Source organism: Anolis carolinensis, chromosome 3 (assembly GCF_035594765.1).
Source record: "Anolis carolinensis isolate JA03-04 chromosome 3, rAnoCar3.1.pri, whole genome shotgun sequence".
Taxonomy (NCBI): domain Eukaryota; kingdom Metazoa; phylum Chordata; class Lepidosauria; order Squamata; family Dactyloidae; genus Anolis; species Anolis carolinensis.
In genome coordinates, this window is record NC_085843.1 from 8,182,020 (window position 1) to 8,209,798 (window position 27,779).

Genomic DNA, 27,779 nt, shown 5'->3' on the forward strand with positions numbered 1-27,779 from the left:
AAATTAGGTTAAGATTTTACAAATTAAGCACCAAAACATCATGTTATACAACAAATTTGACAGAAAAAGTAGTTCAATACGCAGTAATGTTATGTTGTAATTACCGTATTTACGAATTTAGCACCAAAATATCATGATATATTGAAAACATTGACTACAAAAATGCCTTGGATAATCCAAAACCTTGGATAAGCGAGGCTTGGATAAGTGAGACTCTACTGTATTATTATTGACAAAAAGACATAGTATGATACAGTAAATGAGATCTGTATGCTGGATTTCGTATCACAAAATCAAAAGTCGAACAAGGGTTTAGGACTGTGTGATGTATTTTTGGATGATGCGTGCAGATCCCAGTAAGGTGGCCTTTTGCAGTTGACAGATCGTAGTTTTGTCAATGTTTATTGCATCATCATTATCATCATCATTATTTTATTATTATTATTATTATTATTATTATTATTATTATTATTATTATTAGCCAATGCTCAGGAGCACAGGGAAGTTCAGAGCATCACACCATATATAATCACACATATAGTTGGAAGATGCCACATCCAGTCCAGTCTAATCCCAATCTGCCATGCAGGAAGACACAATCAAAGCATTACTGACAGATGGCCATCCAGCCTCTGCTTAAAAACCTCCAGAGAAGGAAACTCCTTTGGACTCTTTGGCAGAATAACAGTTCTCATCATGAGGAAGTTCTTCCTAATGTTAAGGTGGAATCTTTTTTTCCTGGAGTTTGAAGGAATGCATTGTTCCATGTCTTTGGTTTGCAAGGCAGCAGAAAACAAGCTTGCACCCTCCTGAAGGTGACATCCTTTCAGATACTGAAACATGGTTATCGGGTGCCCTCTCAGCCTTCTTTTCTCCAAGCTAAACATTCCCAGCTCCTTAAGGCACTCTGACTTGCAAACCTTTGACTATTTTGGTCGCCCTTCTCTGGTTATCAACATCATCATCATCATTTAATTACTTATTAATCGCCCTCCATCCAAGATGCTCTAGGCGATTTAGAAGATAAAATTGTAATCCTTCATGAACTATGGTGCCCAGGACTGGATGCAAATTGACTCCAGGTGAGGCTGGAAGCAGAATATAATGAGACTATTACTTTCCCCAATCTAAATACTAGACTTGTATTAATGCATCTTAGAATGCGGCTTTTCTAGATGCCGCATCACACTGTTGACTCATGTTCACAAGGCTTCTAGATGACTTCAACATGGACTGTTTTCACGCCATCCTATATCTTAGCATTTCGTTTGTTCTACTTAAGTGTAGTTGAAATTCATTTTGTGAGTTTTGAACCATCTCTCTAATCTGTTATGGGTTGCTGTAGATGGAACCAATCCACAAACTTCTATCCATCTCTCTGGCCATTTTGCAATGGTACATAATGCAAAAGCCTTTCATGTCCATCTTGAGATATATGGATTGCAGATATAGCCACCATGCACGATTCCCTATTGCTTGTTATCATCTGCCATCAAGTCAACTTCATTTTATGGTGATCTTGCAAATGAGTTTAATGTTCTGCTCCATCTGCAAACACAAAGCAGCCATGGTTTTTCCTTGATGGACGCAATCCACACATGTGGTAGTTTCTCCCTTTTTCCCACCTTAGCATTGCAAAAAAAAAAAGACAATAAACAGACACACTGGCAGACATACAAGTAGTTACACAAGTGCAGAACAGCCAGCATGTAACTACAGCTACACAAACACAGTGTAAGATCTTAGCTGAGTGTTCTCTCTGTGTGGTCCTCTGGAAAGAATAAGCAGGGTTTATTTACCTATGTTTTACTACCTCCTCCTTAGGAATGTACTAAAGAGATTCCCATGTGGTGGCTCTCCAACATGGCTATTCAATCCCCATCCTTCTCTTTCACATCAGCCATTACCAGGTTTGCAAACACAGAGGTTCAGATCAAGAAAGAGGCTTTAAAAACCTATTGGTGGTGGCTCTGTTTTGATACCAATCTCTCCTTCTTTTTCTCCTATCAATCAACAATGTTACAGCTCATAGACAAATTCTAGATACACAGTTTCTTTGCTGATACTGTACTTTGAAATTTTAATTGGATTTTGAGAGATAAGGAAGACATGTAAACGGGGATCAAGAGAAAAAGGAGCCTTCCTACAAAAAGTTAAAAACACAAAGGAAGGGCTGTAGCTGCCATTGCTCTTCAAAGCAAAGAAATCTTAAGCAGAAGAAATGTTTTCTCCACACCTTCTCCTCCCACTCTGCCCACAAGTTGCAAGAAATATTGAATCATTATAATTCCAGAGAGGCTTCCTTTCTTTCTTTTCCCCCTTTAATGCTTTGTACTGAATTAAACAGTTCATTTTTAAGCACATTTGTCACAGACAAAAAGCACCTGACATAAAGGGCAGATGGAGTCTTAGCAAACTATGAGGAATCCTTGCTAAAGAAATAAAATCAGGTGTAGTTCAGTCGCGAAAGTATTGCTAAAGAAGTAATGTTTCTGGGTATTATGTTGAACTCTAGCTTTGAGACAACTTTTCACCCAGCACCACACCAGAGTCCAGTAGTACTAACTACAGTAGAGTCTCACTTATCCAACATAAACGGGCCAGCAGAATGTTGCATAAGCGAATATGTTGGATAATAAGGAGGCATTAAGGAAAAGCCTATTAAATGTCAAATTACATTATGATTTTACAAATGAAGCACCAAAACATCATGTTATACAACAAATTTGACAGGAAAGGTAGTTCAATACGCAGTAATGCTATGTAGTAATTACTGTATTTACGAATTTAGCACCAAAATATCACGATGTATTGAAAACATTGACTACAAAAATACGTTGGATAAGAGAGTGTTGGATAAGTGAGACTCTACTGTACATCAGTTTATTAAGAAAAGCATGTACAAAAGGAAAAAAGCATTGCCCAAAAGAGCAATAGAAAAGGAATTGTAAAAGAGCAGCAGTCTATACACAAAAGAGCAATAGTCCAAAAACGGCAAAGTACATGAAGTAGTCAAAGGAGTTAAAATCACAGGCATAAATCCATAAGCATGAAAACAGGAATTTTTTTCTAGGCAAACCTTTTCAGGAACATAGGCAAACGCAAGAAATTTGAATTATGAACTTGAGAGCTTAGACAGGAACATGTACCTTTAAGCAACCTTGTCTCCTCTGAGAGACACCAAGTAAGCATCACTTAATTTAAACCCAAGAAGCCATCAAATCATGCCTCACACACCTGGATTTCAAGGACTTCTCACTGAGTCTTTTCAAATGCCTAATTAATCTATCTTTCATTCCCTCTGTCCAGAGACCTAATCTGAAATTACAGGAAAACTCCCCATCAGCTGAAGGCGGATTCCCAAGAGAAATGGACCTTCCACCAGATTCCCTTTCCCTTGTAATTAATAATAATAATAATAATAATAATAATAATAATAATAATAATAATAATAATAATAATAAATCACACAGTCCTAGACACTTGGGAAGTGTTCGACTTGTGGTTTTGTGAAACGAAATCCAGCATGTCTATCTTGTTTGCTGTGTCATACAACGTTGTTGTGTTAATAATAATAATAATAATAATAATAATAATAATAGACATTGACAAAATTACGATCTGCCAACTGCAAAAGGCCACCCGACTGGGATCTGCACGCATCATCCGAAAATACATCACACAGTCTTAGACACTTGGGAAGTGTTCGTCTTGTGATTTTGTGATACGAAATCCAGCATATTTATCTTGTTTGCTGTGACATAATAAAATAATAATAATAAACTTTCTTCTTATACTTTATTCTGTTGCTAAGGAACAAACATCGGAAACCAAAACATCCTGTCTTATCTTCAACTTTCTGCAATTCTCTCTGATCTAAGGCTGACCATTCTCCGTGATCACAAACAGACTCCTTAGTTTGCTCAGTTTGAAACCCATCATCCCCCTTGTCCTCTGAGAAGTCCCTTGTCCCTTGCTGAGCCCTAACAGATTACTTCTTTAAAAGAACTTTGGTAACAGAGGTAGAAATAATAAAAAATGATAGAGATAGGTTCCTACCCTACAAAAAAGTAGAACAGTACAAAACATGTTTCAGTAAACTTTTCATTTAAAGAAGAAGAAGGAGAAATAGAAGAGGAAGAAGAAGTAAAATTCAAAGTGAAAATTGTATACATGGGAAATGAAACAATTAGGTTGTGTAAGCCTCAAACTAAGAAACGAAAACACTTTGAATCTTCTAGGGACCACCTGAAAACTTCTTCCAAAATGCATCCCATGATCACTATGCCTTTCAACAGCCTTATGATTTCCATATTGGAGAACAAACATAAATATTATGTGTTATCTAAGGCTTTCCTGGCCGGGATCACAGGATTGTTGTATGTTTTCTGGGCTGTATGGCCATGTTCCAGAAGTATTCTCTCCTGATGTTTCGCCCACATCTTAGTTTCTCCACATACCTCACAACCTCTGAGGATGCCTGCCATAGGTGTGGGCAAAACGTCAGGAGATAATACTTCTGGAACATGGCCATACAGCCCGGAAAACATACAACAACCCCATAGATATTATAATTTTCAGCATGCCAAGATAGCTGGCAAAGCAGGCCAGTTTGAATTCTGTTTTCTTTCTGCTTTGCTCCCCATCCTTGGTAAATATGAGATCCTGGAGGCAGCTGCTGTTTACTTTATCTGTTGTACGTAAGTACACAGAGCTACAGTATGACGTTTTAAGAGTCGAATACCATTCTTTCCAAGGTCAAGCTTTATTTAACTAATTACTACAGAAGGCTACTGCAACCCAGTGCCATAAGCCTGTCTTTCTCCAGACCTTTCGAATGCCAAAACTTTGAGTGCATCTATACCAGAGCTTTCTTTCCAAACTGTATGTCACAACACATTTGTGAGTCAACTGCAGTGTGTAGGTGTGTTATGCGAACGTAATGGGACATGTCAAAAATCTTGGAAATGTATGTTATTATCTTAAAAATCATATATTTTTAAAAATTGCATTACTAAGGTTTTATGTATGTGCCCATCTCCCTTATAAGGAGTTGGTTTAACATCTGGTTTAGTAGTAAAACTGAATTACTGTGTCACAACATGATGCATGTCTAAAATGTGTTGTCGGAGGCTTTCATGGCCGGAATCACTGGGTTGCTGTGAGTTTTCCAGGCTGTATGGCCATGTTCTAGAAGCATTCTCTCCTGACATTTTGCCCATATCTATGGCAGGCATTCTCAGAGGTTTGGGGTCCACAGAGACCACCAAACGCAGCACCCAAACACAAACCAAGGAACATGAAAGGCACTGCAAACTAATTCAACCAGAGAAGGTAGCCATAGCAGAGCATTTGATGAACCAACTTGGACACAGCATATTATTTGAGAACATAGAAATGCTGGGCCACTCCAACAACCACCATGTCAGACTACACAGAGAAGCCACTGAAATACACATGAAGCATGTGGACAATTTCAACAGAAAGGAGGAAACCATGAAAATGAACAAAATCTAGCTACCAGTATTTAAAAACTCTAAAATCAGGATAGTAAATAAAGAACAACACTCAAAAAAATAGGAATTCCAGACAGTAAACAATCAGGACCAGCTAACACCTCCCAACAAAGGATTTTCCACAAGCAGGAAGCAACCACGCTTTGAAGGTACAAGGTCATTCAATGCTAATCAAGGTAGCCAACTGCAACATTCACACTTGCCTCAAACAGACAAGAGTTCTTTCTCCCACCCTGAACATTATTCTACAGATATATAAACCCCACTTGCCTAGTTTCCGACAGACCTCACAACTTCTGAAAATGCCTGCCATAGATGTGGGTGAAACGTCAGGAGAGAATGCTTCTGGAACATGGCCATACAGTCCGGAAAACTCACAGCAACCCATTTCTAAAATGTTTGGGAAACTCTGATCTATACTAGAGGCAGTCCCCGAGTTACAAACATCCAACATACAAAAGACTCACTGTTAAGAACAGGGGTGACAACAATCAGTGGTTGAAAATGGAATTGTGCAGAAAGGGAAGAGATATTGGGAAGGTTATCCTTCCACAATGTAAATGTAATCTCCAAATTTTCTCTTAAGAAATATATTAAAGTCCCACAAGAATGGCATAATGTGGCATAACTGAATTATTTCCTGACTTTTTATCTTCGTTGCTTGCACTGAAAAAAATATTACAACACATATTGATGAAGGTCTCACGTAGGCGTCATAACCACCACGTAGTTTATATGGCGGATAGACCTATCTTCCATGAATGTGGGTTTTAAAAAAAAACACCATATAATTTCATTCCTAGCTATAATGCTAAACCTTCAGTTAAAACAGCCTAAAGAGAAAACAAAACCTTTTAGTGTACAATAATCACACAAAAACCATTCTGCAAGCATAATATAGATATGCCAGACTAACAACAAATTTAAACCATGCTCAGATCAAGTATTGCAAATTGTGATATTGTAAATAATGTGGAAATTCAAACAAAATTAAAATGGAAGGAAAGTTCTGCAGGAATAGATGTCAACACGAAAATGATAAGACCATATTCACAACAAATGCTTCATGTAATGTCATTTCTCAACTCACCTTGGTGGTGTCATCATGTGACCGCTGGTATCTTTTCCAGCGGCAGCCATAGATCCCCGTCAGACATGACAAACATAACTGTGGCTCATAGTACTGTAGAGGCTGGTGTTTGACCATGCTCTTCCCAGCTTGTCAGCAGGAGACTATCAGAAACCCATCAGGCCGTGGGAGCACCCTGGAAATCAAAATAAAGCAAAATTAATGTTAAGGCAGCAGAGTGATAAGTTTTAAAATAGCCTAAATTCCACTGCCTGGTCCCTGCTGAACCCACTGTTAAATAATAATACAGTACAATCACTGTATTTGCATGGAATGTATTCCCAGGCTTCACATGGATATTTCACATTCAGTAGAATGATTGAGAGAGGTACTGAGAAGAAAGTGTAACTTGTACAAGAGACATTGGGTGAAACCATGGATAAGTGAAAACATTTGCACTACAATCATCTCCATCTGCATTATCTCCATTTACATTATGATCTCTATCATGATCTCCATCATCAACTTCATCGTGATCCCCACCATCATCTCTATCACCATCTACACCATCACCTTAATTTTCATCTCCATCATGATCTCCACCATCATCTATACCATCATCTCCATCATCATTTCCATTATCATCTATATCATCATCTAAACCTTCTTCTACATCATGATCTCTGCCATCATCTCCACCATCATCTAAACCTTCATCTCCATCATGATCTCCACCATCATCTACACCATCATCTAAACCTTCATCTCCATCATGATCTCCACCATCATCTATACTATCATCTAAACCTTCTTCTACATCATGATCTCTGCCATCATCTCCACCATCATCTAAACCTTCATCTCCATCATGATCTCCACCATCATCTCCACCATCATCTAAACCTTCATCTCCATCATGATTTCCACCATCATCTCCACCATCATCTAAACCTTCATCTTCATCATGATCTCCACCATGATCTCCACCATCATCGAAACCTTCATCTCCATTATGATCTCCACCATCATCTTCTACACCATCATCTAAACTTTCATCTCCATCATGATCTCTGCCATCATCTCCATCATCTAAATCTTCATCTCCATCATGATCTCTGCCATCATCTACCCCATCATCTAAACCTACATCTCCATCATGATCTCCACCATCATCTATACCATCATCTAAAGCTTCTTCTACATCATGATCTCGGCCATCGTCTACACCATCATCTAAACCTTCATCTCCATCATGATCTCCACCATCACCTAAACCTTCATCTCCATCATGATCTCTACCATCATCTATACCATCATCTAAACCTTCTTCTACATCATGATCTTTGCCATCATCTACACCATCATCTAAACCTTCATCTCCATCATGATCTTCAGCATCATCTACACCATCATCTAAACCTTCAACTCCTCATGATCTCTGCCATCATCTTCTATACCATCATCTAAACCTTCATCTCCATCATGATCTCCACCATCATCTCCACCATCTTCTAAACCTTCATTTCTATCATGATATCCACCATCATCTAAATGTTCATCTCCATCATGATCTCTATTATCGTTCCATTTTTAAGGAGGAAGAAAAGAAGATTACAGTAAAACAAATTGTTATCAAATATAAGTATTTGTTGGAAGTTGACCACAGAATCACACTTTAGGACCTAGAAATTTCTAGGTTTTCCATATTCCAACTTCAGCTGGAAGTTGTAAATAGAGGTAAACTGGAGGACTGCTTCATAAACTGTGGGTCCTGTCACGACCCAGGCTGCAGAGCACCAATAACCATATACAGAGGCCAGAATCTAACTAATATCTTTATTAAGGAAATATATAAGGTTAATAAAAGCAAGTGTAGGAAATAGTTCAGGAGTAGACCTTTCAGGGAAGGTCAAAATTAGTCCAAAGAAACAATGTCCAATATGAAATATTAAGGTCCAAAGTTGTAATCCAATAACCGAAACACTCACTTCGCCAAGCGAAGTGAGGGGAGATGACAAGGTCCTTTAGTCCATGAAACTTGAGCAAGGCTAGGAAATAACTTGATACTTGGAACACAAGGCTTGAACGAGGCAACAAGAAACGAGGAGCAAAACCAAGATCCGTGGAATTTACTTGGCAAGGTCCGGGAAGCAAGGCAAGATCCGTGGAAGTAAACAAGGCTGGGAACGAAGGCTTGGAAACAGGAACAAGGCTTGGAAACAGGAACGAGGCTTGGAAACGGAGTAGCTGTCCACACACGCTACTCCAGTAGCTGACGAATTGACTCCGCAAGATTCCAAAAGGGGCAAGGAACCTAAATAGGGCCTCGTTTCCCACCAGAGAACACTTCTCTGGGGAAACCAGAAACGAAAGTCAATCTCTGTGTCCAGATGTATGACTCCCTAAAATTTCTCATGGAAGCAGGCTTAATCATCAGAATGCTTTGCTGCGATTCTCAGGCTTCGGCGATTAGCCTGCTGAACTCCTTTTTGTTGTAGATAATAATTACGGCGAGAAAATGGGGGAGATTTTGACTCAGGGCTTGTTTGGCAGATTTCTGGAATACAAACCTCCTGCAGGTGCAAGGGCTCTAATTCAGGCTGGGAAAGTTCCCTTTCTGGCTGAAATGGTGGAAAACCCAAGTTTTCCTCTTCATCTGTCACAACAGCACTAGGAACGGGACTACATGGCCCATGAGTCATCACAGGTCCTGACCCCAAAAATGGGGTCCCTTTAGCTCCAAGTTGGGGTCCCAAACATTGGCAATAGTAAAGGATTTCCAAACGTTACCTAGTACCTGTTTTAGACATGACATGAAGATGTTATCAACAATATGCATTGTTTACAGTTGACTCTGCAGAAGATGCTTAAGCTGAATACCATAAAAAGGAAAACCAACCTCTTTGGGAAGTCTTGCAAATGCTGATTTGTTAACAGTAAATGTTTGATTTTTATACTTATTTTATATAGTTATATTCCTGGGATCTGGGCCCCTGGTGGCACAGTGTGTTAAAGTGCTGAGCTGCTGAGCTTGCGGACCAAAAGTTCCGAGGTTCAAATCCCGGGAGCGGAATGAGCGCCCGCTGTTAGCCCCAGCTCCTGCCAACCTAGCAGTTCGAAAACATACAAATGTGAGTAGATCAATAGGTACCGCTTCGGCAGGAAGGTAATGGCACTCCATGCAGTCATGCCGGTCACATGACCTTGGAGATGTCTATGGACAACGCCGGCTCTTCGACTTAGAAATGGAGATGAGCACCAACCCTCAGATTCGGTCACGACTGGACTTAACGTCAGGGAAAACCTTTACCTTTACCTTTATACCTGGGGTCATGTAAAAGTTTCTCAGGCAGGAAAAGAGGTCACAAGTAGAAAAGTTTAAGAAGCCCTTCACTAGTGAACCTAGACATTCCTGCATAGAACATATTAATCACGTCTGTAAAGAATCAAATCTGCAAAAGTGAAACCCACAAATGCAGAAGACCAATTGCACTTTTAAAAAAATCTAAATAGCATACAATAAGAAAGAAAAGGGGGAGGTGACAGTAAAAACCGATATAGCTATCAAAACTGAAAAACCACATATCAATATCATCAATGAAATGGCACAACTAACAGCAACAATAAATATAATTGTTATGTGTTTCAAAAGCAGGCAGGAAATGATAGTTCAAAGCAATGGGCTGGAGCTGCTAAGGAAGAGGAAACGATGCTTCCGTCGTCGTGTGACAAGACAGGTCTTGCACTTAAGAGACTAAAAGACAGCTTTTCTTCTAGGAAGCATTGGATGCAATATGCTTGTGCTCCATTCTGGAAAGCGATCGGCTCAAGCCATGTGCCGGGCATATTAAGGTCAAGGTGGGATTTGAGACAGCCCTCGTAATCAGGAGGCAGCTTTGCACCACCAGCGTATGTCGCTCCTCAAACAATACGTCTCAGTTTAAACAGAGGCAGAAACGTACTGTTTTTAGATCAGTTGTGCCCCAAATTCCCAAGCATCACAGCCACCCTGGCAGGGATTTTCTGTATTTGATTATCTCCCCCTAAAAAAGAACCTTCCCAAGCTTTACAGGCACCTAAATCACATCCTTCAGCAAAGGACACTTGGTTGAATCAAAAGATGATTACTTTCAAAGCAACGTCACTGCAAATCCCCTGAGCCATCTCATCGCAAATTTTCTTACTGAATATGTATAAAAATGCTTGCTTAATACATTCCAAAGCAAAAGCACTCTACATACATTATCCTCTTCCAAGATATGCATATTTCACAGCTATGCTGTAAAGTAGATCTATATTGGAACTTGAAAAAACTTGCATTTTGGCGGATTAGAGGTCCCAGAACTCTTCTGAGAACAGTGCTTGGGATTTCAAGTTTGAAAATCAAACTTTTCCAAGCTTTGGTCTGTATGTCTTCTGTCCCCAGATGATATATACATATCGCTGAGGTTTCAGCAAGGTGTGCATTGACAATTAATTGTACTGATGTCCCAAGGTGACATTTGAAATCCAGACTTCCCACTTTGTAGCTCAGTGTTTCAGCCCAGTTATGCTCATAAAAATCTCGAGCACATTTCTCTCAAACATTTTCTCCACCCTGCAAAAGCCAAACCAGGCCAAACTTTACTAGCAGCAACTAGCTGCTTCCATGATTCTTGGGTGGCAAATCTGTTTCAGCTTTTCGTCTGAGATTTAGCAAACCATGGAGTTGAAACCATCCCTCAAGGTAATGGATTCACTATCCACTGTTATGACAACCAGCAGAAGGCAGACATGAATGAGCATGGTTTCCAGACCCTTGACCATTTTGGTCACCTTTCTTTGGAAACATCCCAACTTGTCCATCTCCTTCTTGAATTTTGATGCCCAGAACTGGTCACAAGTGAGGTCTGACCAACGCCAAATGAAGTGGAATCATGACTTCCTTCGGTCAACAGTATCAACTATTGGTGCAGCGTTGGCTTTTTTAGCTGCCACATCACCACGGTTGAGACCAGTGTTCCTCAACCTAGGGGTCAGTACCCCTGGAAGGGGGTCATGAGGGGGTGTCAAAGGGATCACCAAAGACCATCAGAAAACACATATTTCTGAAGGTCTTAGGAACCCCTTTGACAGAGAAGACTGAATATTGATCCACCTGTCCTTCTTTTTTCTTTTTGGAAACAGACCGCGAATCCTCCCACCGAAAGCCCAATTTGCCCAATTCTATCATTGGTGGGGTTCAAGGGGCTCTTTGATTATAGGTGAACTATACATCCTAGCAACTACAACTTCCAAATGTCAAGGTCTATTTCCCTCAAACTCCACAAGTGTTCACATTTGGACATATTGTATATTCGTGCCACGTTTGATCCAGATCCATCATTATTTGGAATCCACAGTGCTTTTTGGATGTAGGTGAACTACAAAAATCAAATTCATTGCCCACCAAACGCTTCCAGTATTTTCTGTTGGTCATGGGAGTTCTGTTAGTGTTTTTGTGGTATCGAGTGAAATGGTTAATCTATTGTTGCTGTGAAAGTGTATGTATTTCGTTCTGGCAAGCATTCCAGCAATCAAGAGGTTAATTGCAGCAAGCCCTGATTGATTGCTGGAAGGGCAAATGAACAGAGACTTCCGTTTGTGCTACGTGACAGGAAGATACATCACAGGCTGTGGAATGAAGAGGAGGTGCTTCTGTGTACAGAGAACAGACTCTGAGAGAGACAGTGAAGCTCCATGTTTGATCTTGAGGACACAACATGTGTCCTGACAGCTTTGGTAATTAGAACTGTAAATATTGTTGTAAATAAAGCTTCAATGCCACTGGGATCAGCAGATAAAAGCAACAAAGTTGTCGTTCTTGGTCGGTGCCACTTTCGCCGTTTGCAGAGTGGCCTGATGGGTGAGCAGAGGTGAGACCTTGCTCATCAATCACTCAGGGTCGCCGATTCCCTGACAAGTTCTGTGTACCAAGTTTGGTTCAATTCCATCATTGGTGGAGTTCAGAATGCTCTTTGATTGTAGGCAAACTATAAATACCAGCAACTACAATTCCCAAATGACAAAATCATTCCCCCTCCAACCCCACCAGTATTCAAATCTGGGCATATTGGGTATTTGTGCCAAATATGGTCCAGAGAATGAAAATACATCCTGCGTATCAGATATTTACAGTACGATTCATAACAGTAGCAAAATGACAGTTATGAAGTAGCAACGAAAATAATTTTATGGTGGGTAGTTCACCACAACATGATGAACTGTATCAAGGGGTCGCAGCATTAGGAAGGTTGAGATCTACTGCTGTAGACTCATGTAAGGTTTATGGTCAACAAAGACACTTACATCATTTTATATGGACTGTTTTCAAGCCAGGTATCACCTATCCTATAGGAGTGCATGCATATCTGTTTTCTCTGCCTTAATATAGTCCCAAACATTTCTCCCTGTTGACATTCATTTGGTTAACTCTGGCCCCTCTCTCAAATCGATTGAGGTCCTTTTAGATCCTGATCCTGTCTTCTGGGGCATTAGCCATCCCTCTCAATTTGGGATCATTTGCAAATTGGATCAACATGCTCTTATATTGGAGCCCCCGGTGGTGCAGCGTGTTAAAAGTGCTGAGCTGCTGAATTTGCAGACTGAAAGGTCACAGGTTTGAATCTGGGGAGCGGAGTGAGCACCCGCTTTTAACCTCAACTTCTGTCTGTTGGGAATCACCCTGGAAAACTCAAGTCTAAATGTAGTCAGATAGATGATAGAGTTAGATTGAGGAAATCCTTTCCCCATTTCCAAAGCATGCCTAGATAGGATTCACCATTGTTTCCTGCTTCCCGTCCTATTTAGGTCAGCCCACCCTTTGATGTTTCTAGAAATGTGATCTCTCCTAGGGCTTTGACGTAACTTCCCCAATTTGGCCTTTGGAATGTTTATGGCCCTAGAGAAGAAGCAACCCACGAAGCTTGGTCGCCATTCCAGCTTCCTGCTTTGTTCCAGAGAGGACACACCTCTGTCCTCTAATAGCCAAGATGTAGCTACCTAGAGCTTTGTTATTTTAATCCATATATCTGTATTAGAACAGGATAGATTAGATAGCTCCAAACCTTTTCTATCCATCAATGGATTTCTTTTTACCTCAATAAATGCTTTTAAACTTTAAAGCTAACTTTGCATCCCTTTGCCTTCCTGATGACACAGAGGCCTTCCAAAACTCGCATCGCGTAAGTCTCACGCTGTTGCAATTTTTACTCTGCTATTTTAATGGGAATTTACCTCATAAAGAGGGTGATTAGAGCTTAACGGCTTGTCCATTCCCAACACTGTCAACCTAGCAGTTCTAAAACATGCAAATGTGAGTAGATCAATAGGTACCGCTCAGGTGAGAAGGTAACAGCACTCCATGCAGTCATGCTGGCCACATGACCTTGGAGGTGTCTACAGACAATGCTGGCTCTTCGGCTTAGAAATGGAGATGAGCACTAACCCCCAGATTTGGACACGACTGGACTTAACGTCAGAGGAATACCTTTACCTTTACCTGCTCTTATATTCCATTCTCTGAGTCCAAAAAGAACTATATAGATCTGGAAATTCAATGCCAACCAATAGCACACTTGCCATAAGGTAGGCTGGAGCAACCACTTCCCCTCTGAGCTTACCACATTCCCAGGAATCGTGGTCTTTTCCCCCAAGGAACAGATTCATAGCAATGTCTCTCTGTTCCAAAGCATCTGCCTCGGGACGCTTTTTTCTTTCTGGCCTCCTTTGCCTATGAATGATTCAAGCCTACGGTGGTTAGCGTTACACAGACAGAAATAAAACAGGGAGAAAGACAAGGGGTGAATCAATTATTCACATTTTGCAATGTGCACCCAGGTTGCAGGGGGAGTGTGTGTGTTAAAAATAAGAACAAGGAGGAGGAAAAAAAATCCCCGGCACCTTATTGACAATATATAAATATATATAGCTTCATCTCTCGGGAGATTCCCCGGATCATTTTTGCTGAATGACAATATAAATGCTGGCAAAGTAGTACGTGAATCAAAGGGGAACAGGATGTTTCCTGCCCTCGTTTCATGATTTTGCATCATCATCCCCATCACCATCAGGAACAAATATCAACAAAGCTTTTTTTAGTCACACTTCACTCCAATTATAGACACCAGTGTCATGGAGCCAGAGTTTGCATAATAATAAAAAAAAAACTCCAGGATTGTTTTGAAAAACAGGAACTGTCACATCTAGACATCACATCTCCCTTAAACCAAAGCTGGATATACATTAGAACTGCATTAAATAATCAGTGTAGATCCATATAATGCAGTTGAACTGCATTATATGGGTCTAGGCCAGGCATGAGCAAACGTGGGCCCTCCAGGTGTTTTGGACTTCAACTCCCACAATTCCTAACAGCCGGTAGGCTGTTAGGAATTGTGGGAGTTGAAGTCCAAAACACCTGGAGGGCCCAAGTTTGCCCATGCCTGGTCTATACTGACCATGAACTGTATTATATGGCAGTGTAGATCCAACCAGATGCAACGTATTGCTATAAGCAATCCCTGTTGAAATCCACAGCATTTTTGGGGTGACTTGCTTTTGAAAGGGTAAGATCCATTAGCTCTACAAAAGACCTGGTTCTGGTAAAGATGAAAGCTGTTGGATTTTTCCATATAAATATAGATAAATCCACTTTTTAGACTCTCCTTGCTGTCCTGCTAAATGGGCTGTCATAATAGACCTGCACTTCAAAGTTATAGCTATACCATGGATTATGACATCTTTCCACAAGACGTTTGACGGGTGCTTTCACTTTGTATTTTCTAGAAATTATTACTGCCTGACCAATATACAAGTAGAAAGGAAAATCTAACCAAAATTTTCAAACAGGCTATACTAAGCATGGGGAAACTTCGGCCCTCTGGGTGTTTTGGACTTCAACTCCCAGAATTCCTAACAGCTGGTAAGCTGTTAGGAATTGTGGGAGCTGAAGTCCAAAACACCTGGATGGTCCAAGTTTGACCAAGCCTGGGCTATAATATATACTGTATATACTCAAGTATAAGCCTAGTTTTTCAGCCCTCTTTTTAAGACTGAAAAAGCCCCCCTCGGCTTATACTTGGGTGAGGGTCCTGGTTGGCTTATATTTGGGTCAGCTTATACTCAAGAATATATGGTACATTTATTATTTTTCTCTATTATTGTACTATTACATTTATTTTACTCTATTTTATTATTATTAATAATACATTTATTACTTCACTCTGATCTTATTATTATTATTGCATTTATTATTTTACTCTATTTATTATTACATGTATTATTTCACTCTATTTATTATTATTATTATTATTATTATTACATGTATTATTTTTACTCTATTATTATTAAAAGGATACATAAGCACATTGACATTGAAGAAGATGAGAATAATGATTTAATCAGAGTTGGACAGTCTTATCTTAAATTAGAGCTTGATGTAAATATTCAAAAACATTTAACCTACTGATGCCTCAATTAATGTAATTTTATTAATGTAATGGTATCTCTTTTTATTTCTGAAATTTACCAGTCTTGGCTTATACTGGAGTCAATGTTTTCCCAGTTGTTTTTTGTGGTAAAATTAGGTGCCTCAGCTTATATTCGGATCGGCCTATACTCGAGTATATACGGTACTCAAAACTGATACAGATGCATTTTATCTACTATTTGGCAGTGTGCAAATAAAGACAATTTATTTGCAAATAAAGACAATTTAAAGCAACTTTATCTGCAAAACGGTTATCTTCTAATTAAGTCAATACATCAATAATTGCAATTCCCATTTTCCCCAGTCCACATGGTGTATAATCGAAGGAGCTTTCGTTCAATAGCATCTGGGGACCCAAACTAGGTAAAAATTAAAGAGCACTGGCAACAATGTATATGTGTGTGTGTATGTGTGTGTGTGTGTGTATATATAGAGAGAGAGGGGGGGGGGTTGTTAAAGGTAAAGGTTGTCCCCTGACATCAAGTCTAGTTGTGTCCAACTCTGGGGGTTGGTGATCATCTCCATTCCTAAGCCAAAGAGCTGGCGTTGTCCGTAGACACCTCCAAGGTCTTATGGCTAGCATGACTGCATGGAGCGCCATGAACTTCCCACCAGAGCAGTATGTTACCAGGAGAGAGTATAGCGGAACCAGTAGCGTCCAGTTAACACCATGTGCAAAGAAAACTCACACCAGGCAGAGGAATTTAAAAGAACAATGGAAACTTTACTCTTGCTTGTTGAGTTGAAATCAAATAAACAGTTCTGCAATCATACAATGTCCATGTAGTTGCATAAGATCAATAACCAATCAATCAGCATTCAATATATACAGCATAGCATATTCAAACTACTACTTGACCGTAGCTAGAGAGCCTTTCTTTCCTGTGCTCTCTCTTGAAGCTCAAATTCCCAACTGACAATCCCAGCCATCTGCCAGCAAACAGATACATTGTTTTAGGTGTGGCTTTGCCTCTGCAAAGCTGAGCTCTTTTGCAGAGTTCCCTTGCAAACAACTTTTGCAAGGATTTCTTTACACACACACACACATAGCATTTTGGCGCAATACAGTACCTATTGATCTACTCACATTTGCATGTTTTTGAACTGCTAGGTTGCTAGAAGCTGGGGCTAACAGCAGGAGCTCACCCGCTCCCGGATTTGAACCAGCAATCTTTCAGTCAGTAAGTTCAGCAGCTCAGTGATTTAATCTGCTGCGCCACCAGGGGCTCCACACACACACACACACACACACACACTTGGCCTGCGGTGTCCAGGGTTTCTCCATCCATGGATTCAATAAGGTTGATGTGGCTCTTGATGAAAATAAGGTTGACACCCCTGATCTACACTGTAGAATTAATGCAGTTAGACACAACTTTAAGAGCTATGATTCAATGCTATTCAATGCTACTGAATCCTGGGAGACGTAATTTGGCGAAACGCCAGCACTCTTTGGCACAGAAGGCTTGAAAACTACACCTCTCATAATTCCATAGCATTGAGCCAGAGCAGTTTAAGTGGTGTCAAACTGCATCAATTCTACAGTGTAGATGTATCTATAGAGTCTCTAAAAACAGAAATGACTTGGAGGCACACAACAATAAAATCCAATGGGCTATATCCGATATTTCTTCTATCTCTTCTGCTTTCACTGAAAAGAAAGATTTCTCCCATTATGAGAAATGCAGCTGTTAATTGTGTGTATGGCTGATTCAACATCTTCTCATTCCATTCTCTCTATGGATCAACCTTATCTTGAATATTGACATTCCAACAGCATAATGATGAAGATCATATTTTTTATCTAAGACCATTATCGTGTAGACTACAAAACAGCTCTCACTACTGTACTCTAATTAAACTAATACAGAAATTAATAATCATACATGGAAAAAGTGGGGAGAAAGTACAAAATTCAGGCCACACATGATCCCCCTGTGATAATGAAAGATATGGGCACTTTTCCAAAAAAACATGATATGATGGGTTAAGGTTACATGGCCATCTGTTGGGTGTGATTTGATTGTGTCCTTTTGTATTGCAGAATAGAGTTGGACTGGATGCACCCAAAGTCCAGGAACATAAAGAGGTTGTGATAGATTCAGGCCAGTGCCAAGAAAGGGTTATTGTGTACATAAAATGGAAATGAATGATGTTGTACTCCAGGCCTGGAAACCCCTATGATCACAGCACCATGTAAGAATCCAGAATATAAAGCAAACAGTTTATTGTAAAATATATCAAAATATTGGAAACATTCAAGAATAGAGAAAGAACAAGTATATCCAAAAAGAGTTCTGCAATAAGCAATAATTCAACAGGAGTCCAAACGTCTCAAATAGATGCAAAGATAATACATCTAGGAATAGCTAAAAATCACAAGAACAACTGAAGTCCACAAGCAAAAGGTATCCTTAGAAAAACGTGGTCATGAATATAACCACAAGAAAATAGAAACTTCCAATAAACTTGAATCCCAAAACCAAAGGCTTAACTTGGAACATGGACCAGGAACTCAGGCCTAGCTTCTTACTTCAAACGTTGCCTGAACTAACTTGAAAGTAAACAACTTGCCGATTAAAAGCCGCCCATGAAAGCATTTCGTCTCCCTTGAAATCTCTCCCCAGCTTTCCCATGCAAACGCTCTGCCCTTCTATATCTATTGTCTGCTCTGATCTGTAAACGAAGGTCTGTGTTGATTTCCGTATCTCCAGGTGCTTTGGTAGGTATCACTTAATTCCCCGCTCGACTCTTCCTTATCAAATGTCTCTGGCTGCTTGGCCTGACCCTGAAGGCCTGCACTTTCGCAGTCAGCTTTCTCACAGACAGAAGCATCCTTCTCTTGACTTAAATCTTCATCACGTTGTGCCCCCAGAAATCCCACAGGCAATACCACAATCCTCTCTAAAACATCAGTGAACCTGTGCCATCACACCCAGGCACCCTTTGGTTGAAATTAAGATGTGCTCCTTTCTTTGCTGGGTGGACTGCGGGGGGCTTACCTTGAAGCTCAGGAGTCCCAGCGCAACTAAGGTCACTCCAAATTGAACATCACACAAGATTTTTATTTTCTCAAAGTTCTTGACAGGCTTGGCATAATTTGTTGAGGTTACAAATACAAACAGTCAACTTATAAAATCATGCAGATGTTTCCTTTTTACCTTTCCCTTTGGCTGCTGGGTTAACTTCTTCCTAAGGTGGATAGATCCTGGGATGCTCTTTACCCTAACCCTGATTTGCTATATCAGAAAGAGCAGATCTTTCCCTGTCTAAACTCAAAACTAGCTTTGAGATGAAGTATTTTGAGCCTCTTCCAATGGCAGAGAAATCCTGGGATATTCTCTGCCCTAGTGCTCAGTTGCTATTTTAGAAAGAGCAGGTATTTCCCTATAAACTCAGAACTAGTTTTAAAGGCAAGAGGTTAGTACTTATAATGGCTTGTCTGAGCTGGTCTGGCTTGACCACATAAGCACATCTGAGTTCCTTTCTCTATTTTGTAGAAGGCAAAAGGGGCTTTTCAAAATTGAGATTTTATCCCCAGGAAAAAGGGACGGCCCTCAAGATCAAAAAGATACTTTTGCAAGCCGACAACAGCAAAGGCTTTGCAGGCTGGCTACAAACCTCTGTTGATGGTTATCTATCATGGTGTTGCTGAGTCTGTAGCAACCCTGAAAGAAACGCAAAAAGGGTGCTATTTCCTACAACTATGGGACAATGCAAGTCAAACTCCTGGGAGACGGAACAGAACCCATCAGTCTCAGGCTTATCTACAACCAATGGTTTCAATGCATACAATGGGGAGTGAAGGGATATGAGTTCACTTCAGCCATTGGGCAACTTGGCTACATTTGTTGAAACAAAATATGTAAACAAATGCATTAACATCAGTGAGGGAAAGAAAAAGACAACACCTGCCAAATTAGCATCGAACGAGAACAAGAAGCAAATGTCAATGCAATGCTGAGAAATGTAACACAATCAAGAGCTGAGATGTTTTCATTTCCCTGCAGTCTATTCATTCTTCTCAAAAAGCGATAAATACTCTCTATGCAAGTATATCTCGACCAAGGGAGAGAAGGGGGATGCTACAATGATAAAACCATGCATACGCTTTCCTACCAAATAGCTTCATCTTCACACAGATGTGTTTCAGAACCATCTCTTTTCCCATATAAGCAATATAAATTCTAATATTGAGGGAGACGTAGTTCTAAAAAGGGAATTTTCATGAAGAAGCCACAATTAAAAAACAGGCAACTAATTCACAGAAATGATGTTTAGTGTATGGTTTAGAGCAGACCTGAGCAAACTTTGACCCTCCAGGTGTTTTGGACTGCAACTCCCATAATTCCTAACAGCCGGTAGTGTGATGTCTCATGGGCCATGTAGTCCCATTCCTAGTACTATGGTGACAGACGAAGAGGAAAACTTGGGTTTCCCACCGATTCAGCCAGAAACGGAGCCCTTGCACCTGGAGGATGTTTGCCCTCAAGAAGTCAGCCAAACAAGCCTTGGGCAGAATTCTCCCCCATTTTCTCGAAGAGACAATTATAATAGAGATAGAGGAAATAGGGAGGCGAATCGCCGGAGCGCCAGAATCGCAGCCAAACAATTAGCTGATTAAGTCTGCTTCCCTTGGGAAATTCTAAGGAGTCTTGCATCTGGACTAAGTTGAGTTTCACTTCTAGTTCTCCAGGGAAAGTGTTCTTCTGGCGGGAAACGAGACCCTATTTAGGTGTTTGCCGCAAGGGGAACCTTGCGGAGTCAATTTGTCAGCTGGAGGAGTGAGATCGTGTGTAGACTTCGTACTCCAGTTCCCTGTTTCCCGGATCAAGTTTCCAGCCTTGCCTTGTCCCGCGTTTGCCACGGATCTTGTTTGCTCTTGTTGCCTTGTTTCAAGTCTTGTTCTAGCCAAGTATTAAGTTTGCTTTCCAGCCTAATTGCCAAGTTTCTATGGACTTAAGGACCTTGTCTTCTCCCCACACTTTGCTTGGCAAAGTGTGTGTTTCGGTTATTGGATTATAACTTTGGACTCTAATATCACATATTGGACATTATTTTCCTGGACTATATTTGACCTTTCCTGAAAGGTCTACTTCTGAACTATATTCTACACTTGTTTTTATTGACTTTATATATTTCCTTAATAAAGATATTAGATAGATTCTGGTCTCTGCGCATGGTTATTGGTGTTCTGCAGCCTGGGTCCTGACAGTTTGACTCCGCCACCCTAAGCACCAATTAACCTAAGACCAGAATGTCTACAGGAACCGGGGCGGAAGCCCAACCACTCAGCTACACCATTTCCAAGGAAGAATTCGACAGGATCCGAGATACTCTCCGAACACAGGAGGGTGAAATTCTGGGCTTGAAGGAACGCGGAGCGCGCCTCCCTGCCCTAGCGCTTCCAACCAAGTTTACTGGAGAAGCCTCCAAGGTTCATGTTTTCCGTCGCCAGTGCCAGGCGTACATAGAAGCCCGCCAAGCCGAATTTCCCCACGAGGATGTCAAAGTGGAGTGGATTTACAGTCTCCTAGATGGGCCTGCGGCCAATTGGGCGACGGCGCTGTTTGATGCGGGTTCCACGCACCTAAGCTCCGCGCAAAGTTTCTTGAACCACCTTAGGAGGACCTGGGGGATTGAGGACAACGAGGAGGCGGCCGGCCATAAACTCCGGTGACTCCTTCAAGGGGATAGGCCGTTGTCCCGGTACATAGCCGAGTTCCGGGTGCTGGCTCAGAACACCTTTTGGAACGATATCGCCCTCAGAGGGCAGTTTCGTGAGGGCCCTAACTTCGAGATGCAGGAAGAAATTTCTAAGGTGGATCCCCCAGAGACTCTTGAGAGACTCATTAATCATTGTCTACGAGCCGAAGTCCTGCTTGCCAACAAAAAACAGTGGCTCCGAGGTCAGAGTGGAAGAGCCGGGGTGAGACCCCCCGCTTCTACCAGTATTCAGCCACGACCAGTATGGAAATCCCCACCGCCAGCCCCAAACCCCATGGGAAGCAAGGAAGAACCGATGCAGTTGGGCAATGTGCGCCCCAGACTGGATGTTGCCGAAAAGGCCCGCCGCCAACGTTTGAATTTGTGTTGGTACTGCGGAAATGGGGGCCACCTCGCCAGAGAATGCCCAGCCAAAAGAAAGCCCGCCGCCCGCCTGGCAGCGGCGTCCTCCGTGGAGCGGGAGACGGCCGAGGCGGCTGGGGCCAAGCCGGCGGGGGAAGCCAGCGACCAGGCGTAGAGAGGCTCGCCAACCCGGTCAAAAACCCCACTCAAGAGCCGCAGACGGGGGTCCTATTTCTCCTAGTGGTCATGTTGTGGTCAGCGAAAAAGGGACCCGTCATGATCCATGCCATGATAGACTCAGGAGCAACAAACAATTTCATCGATAGAGAGTATGCCGATTCTCTGGGATTACAATATCATGATTTCAAGAATGCCCGAGTGGTGCAGGCTATAGATGGTCGTCCCCTAAAGACGGGTCCAGTAAGCCAATGGACTGAACCCACCAGAATGTGGATAAGGGAACACATGGAAGAGATTTCCTTCTTCGTTACCGAGGTGCCCCACTTCCCTGTGATTTTGGGAATTCCATGGCTGACACTCCACGACCCAAACATCTCCTGGACCAACAGAGAACTACAGTTTGCTTCAAAGTATTGCCAAAACCATTGTCTAGTAGCCAAGGTCTGCCATGCCACAGACGCTGAGCCCATCATCACCTTGCCCAAGAAATATTCAGACTTCTGGGACGTTTTCAGTGAAAAGGAAGCCGAGAAACTACCCCCACATAGACCCTACGACTGTGCCATTGACTTGGTGGAGGGGGCCCCGATCCCGCGAGGACACCTCTACTCCCTGACGGAGCCAGAGCAAGAAGCTCTCAGGGAGTTCATAGAGTCAAATCTTCGCAAGGGATTCATCAGACCCTCTCAATCCCCAGCTGCTTCCCCGGTGATGTTTGTGAAAAAGAAGTCAGGGGACCTACGCTTGGTTGTGGACTATAGAGCATTGAATAATATCACGAAGCGGAACCGCTACCCCCTGCCTTTGATCTCGGACCTATTAGACTGGCTTCGAGGGGCCAAGGTTTACACCAAGCTGGATCTCCGGGGGGCTTACAATCTAGTTCGCATCAGGGAGGGGGATGAGTGGAAAACCGCCTTCCAGACCAAATTCGGATTATTCGAGTCCCTGGTCATGAATTACGGATTATCCGGAGCTCCCGCAACATTCCAGCATTTTGTCAACGATATCTTTCAGGATTATCTAGATCGGTTCTTGATCATATACTTGGATGATTTTTTGGTGTTTTCTAGATCACAATCGGAGCACGAGAAACACGTCAGAATGGTGCTACAACGATTGCGGGATCATGGACTATATGCCAAGTTAGAAAAATGCCCCTTTGATCTGCAAGAAGTAGACTTCCTGGGGTACCGCGTCTCGCCACAAGGGCTCTCCATGGACCCGGCAAAGGTTTCAGCAGTATTGGAATGGCGGGCGCCAACCAACAAGAAGGAAGTGCAACGTTTCTTGGGGTTCGCGAACTACTACCGCAAATTCATCCCAGACTTTGCCCGCTGGTCTGACCCAATCACCAGCTGCATCCGTGGAAAACAGCCTTTCCGCTGGACGGATCAAGCAGAGAAAGGATTCCACCAACTAAAGAAGTTATTCACGACCCAGCCAATTCTACAGCACCCTGATCCTAAAACCCCTTTTGTTGTGCAGGCTGACGCCTCTGATGTGGCAATTGGGGCTATACTCATGCAACCAGTGGGAGAGCATCTTCATCCTTGTGCCTATTACTCCCGCCAACTAACAGCCCCAGAGAGGAATTACACTATTTGGGAGAAAGAACTCTTGGCCATAAAGGCAGCCTTTGAAAATTGGAGACATTGGTTAGAAGGTGCCAAATTTCCCATTGAGGTTCATACTGATCATCGAAATTTAGAGCACCTAAGGACCGCACGAAAGTTAAATCAAAGGCAGCAGAGCTGGGCTTTGTTCTTTGAACGTTTTGACTTCCAGATCCATTATGTGACCCCGGCTCAGACCAAGCAAGCAGATGCTCTATCACGGAAACCAGAGTATGCTGCAGGACGCAGAGAGACCTCAGAATCTCGATTGCTGCAACCCGAAAACTTTGCCACGCTCACAGTGGGAAACACCAAATCCACTCCAATTGAACCAACTCCTTCCAACCCAGAACCCCTTTGCGCTCAAGAAATTAGAGCCAGCCAGCAGGCAGATGCCTGGGCTCAAGAACAGATTCGCCAAGGACTACGTTTCCCTTTCTCACTTAAGGATGGGCTATTGTGCTACCGGAACCATGTTTACATCCCTCCAGGCCCCGGCAGAGAAAAGGCACTTCGTCTGTGTCATGACAGCAAGCCAGCAGGGCATTTTGGACTCTTTAAAACCATGCACTTGATTCTACGAGATTTCTGGTGGCCCAAGATCCGCAAGGATGTGGAGAAATATGTCAATACCTGTCCTGTATGTCAGCGCTCCAAGACACGAAGGGAGAAGCCCTCGGGGCTATTACATCCTCTCCCCACTCCTTCTCGCCCATGGGAGATAATTTCCGCGGATTTTATCACTGACCTACCACCTTCCCTTGGATTCACCATGATCCTAGTGGTGGTGGACCTTTTTACCAAGTTGGCCCATTTCATTCCCTGCGATGGCCTCCCCACGGCCAAAGAGACTGCAGATTTATTCCTTCAGCATGTTTTCAGACTACATGGATTGCCCAAGAGTTTAGTCACGGACCGTGGATCTCAATTCACCTCTCGTTTCTGGAAGGCACTACAAAAACTATTGGGCATAGACTCTCGTTTATCTTCAGCTCACCATCCTCAAACGGATGGGCAAACTGAGCGCACCAATGCCACTTTGGAACAATACCTTCGCTGTTATGTAAACTACCAGCAGGACAATTGGGCTTCCCTGTTACCTCTATCGGAGTTTGCTTACAACAATGGTGTCCAGGCTTCAACTAAAGAAACCCCGTTCTTTGCAAACTACGGCTTCCACCCACGTTTCTTCCCTTCTGTCATTGAAACCTCAGAAGTCCCTGCAGCGGAGGACTGGTTACAAGAACTTACAGCGGTGCAACAACTCTTGCACCAACAACTGGACCAAGCCAAGGAGGACTATAAACGCCACGCTGACGGCCATCGCCAGCCGGGCCCCGAGATCAAGGTAGGAGACCGGGTTCTATTGTCCACTCGCTTTTTGCCCTCCCGCCGTCCTTGCCGGAAGTTAGATGCCCGTTTCATTGGTCCCTACCCAGTGGTGGCGCAACTTAACCCCGTGACTTTCAAACTCCAACTTCCGCACTCCATGCGCATTCATCCGGTGTTTCATCGTTCCCTGCTCCTTCCGGCAGATGGGGTACGCCCCGATGTGGACCAGCCGGCCCCCGCCCCTGTTTTGGTGGACGGGGAGGAGGAATTCGAGGTTCAGAACATTTTGGATTCTCGCTTTCATCGCCGCCGCCTTCAGTATCTCATTGACTGGGTGGGTTTTGGCCCCGAAGAACGCTCTTGGGAAGACGCTTCCACAGTCCATGCCCCCGACTCAGTCCGCCGCTTCCATCAGGCCTACCCTGCCAAGCCGCGGCCCCGCGCCCTGAGGAGAGGGCCCATGTTGGAGAGGGGCCTTGAGGAGGGGGATAGTGTGATGTCTCATGGGCCTTGTAGTCCTGTTCCTAGTACTATTGTGGCAGACGAGGAGGAAAACATGGGATTTCCACCGGTTCAGCCAGAATCGGAGCCCCTGCACCTGGAGGATGTTTGCCCTCAAGAAGTCAGCCAAACAAGCCTTGGGCAGAATTCTCCCCCGTTTTCCCGAAAGGACAATTATAATAGAGATAGAGGAGTAAGGGAGGCTAATCGCCGGAGCCTCAGAATCGCAGCCAAACAACTAGCTGATTAGGTCTGCTTCCCTTGGGAAATTCTAAGGAGTCATGCATCTGGACAGAGTTGGGTTTCACTTCTCGTTCTCCAGGGAAAGTGTTCTTCTGGCGGGAAACGAGACCCTATTTAGGTGTTTTGCCGCAAAGGAAACCTTGCGGAGTCAACTTGTCAGCTTGAGGAGTGAGATCGTGTGTGGACTTCGTAATCCCCAGTTCCTAGTTTCCCGGACCAAGTTCCAAGCCTGCCTTGTTCCACATTTGGCCACGGACCTCGCCACGGACCTTGTTCTTGCTTCTTGTTTGCCTCGTATCAAGTCTTGTTTAGCCAAGAATCTAGTTTGTTTTCCAGCCTTGTTGTCAAGCTTCAATGGACTAAAAGACCTTGTCATCTCCCCACACTATTGCTTGGCAAAGTGTGTGTTTCGGGCCCGAAGAACGCTCTTGGGAAGACGCTTCCACAGTCCATGCCCCCGATTTAGTCCGCCGCTTCCATCAGGCCTACCCTGCCAAGCCGCGGCCCCGCACCTCGGGAAGAGGGCCCATTTTGGAGAGGGGCCTTGAGGAGGGGGATAGTGTGATGTCTCATGGGCCATGTAGTCCCATTCCTAGTACTATGGTGACAGACGAAGAGGAAAACTTGGGTTTCCCACCGATTCAGCCAGAAACAGAGCCCTTGCACCTGGAGGATGTTTGCCCTCAAGAAGTCAGCCAAACAAGCCTTGGGCAGAATTCTCCCCCGTTTTCTCGAAGAGACAATTATAATAGAGATAGAGGAAATAGGGAGGCGAATCGCCGGAGCGCCAGAATCGCAGCCAAACAATTAGCTGATTAAGTCTGCTTCCCTTGGGAAATTCTAAGGAGTCTTGCATCTGGACTAAGTTGAGTTTCACTTCTAGTTCTCCAGGGAAAGTGTTCTTCTGGCGGGAAACGAGACCCTATTTAGGTGTTTGCCGTAAGGGGAACCTTGCGGAGTCAATTCGTCAGCTGGAGGAGTGAGATCGTGTGTAGACTTCGTACTCCAGTTCACTGTTTCCCGGATCAAGTTTCCAGCCTTGCCTTGTCCCGCGTTTGCCACGGATCTTGTTTGCTCTTGTTGCCTTGTTTCAAGTCTTGTTCTAGCCAAGTATCAAGTTTGCTTTCCAGCCTAATTGCCAAGTTTCTATGGACTTAAGGACCTTGTCTTCTCCCCACACTTTGCTTGGCAAAGTGTGTGTTTCGGTTATTGGATTATAACTTTGGACTCTAATATCACATATTGGACATTATTTTCCTGGACTATATTTGACCTTTCCTGAAAGGTCTACTTCTGAACTATATTCTACACTTGTTTTTATTGACTTTATATATTTCCTTAATAAAGATATTAGATAGATTCTGGTCTCTGCGCATGGTTATTGGTGTTCTGCAGCCTGGGTCCTGACAGGTAGGCTGTTAGGAATTATGGGAGTTTGAAGTCCAAAACACCTGGAGGGCCAAGGTTTGCCCAGGCCCGGTTTAGAGACAGAAGAACCAGCACTTTCTATCAATTTCTGGAACACTCCTTATTTATTTAATCAGGAAAATAAATATAATCAATTTAAGAGATGGAAAGAAAGAGGAGAACACAGAATAGTCAACTTATTTCCAAAGGATAAAGCTATCCATGATGATGCATAGTTATATGGTGAACTTAAGAGCAGCATAAGTTATATCTATGCTGCAGAATGAATGTATATAAGAGGAAGAGGAGGAGAAGAAACCTGCCCTGGCAGATTATGT

At 42.7% G+C, this 27,779-nt stretch overlaps 1 protein-coding gene across 5 annotated transcripts in view; it reads right to left on the bottom strand.

The window, feature by feature from the left end:
- The window catches only part of gdpd5 (glycerophosphodiester phosphodiesterase domain containing 5), a 305,513-nt gene that overhangs the window by 163,511 nt on the left and 114,223 nt on the right, over positions 1-27,779 (bottom strand). For all 5 annotated transcript variants that reach the window (XM_062974473.1, XM_062974476.1, XM_062974475.1 and 2 more), the window contains exon 2: positions 6,607-6,781. In XM_062974473.1, coding sequence (XP_062830543.1) covers positions 6,607-6,723 — 117 coding nt within the window. In that variant the 5' untranslated portion in view covers positions 6,724-6,781. The remainder of the gene's footprint in view (positions 1-6,606; positions 6,782-27,779) is intronic.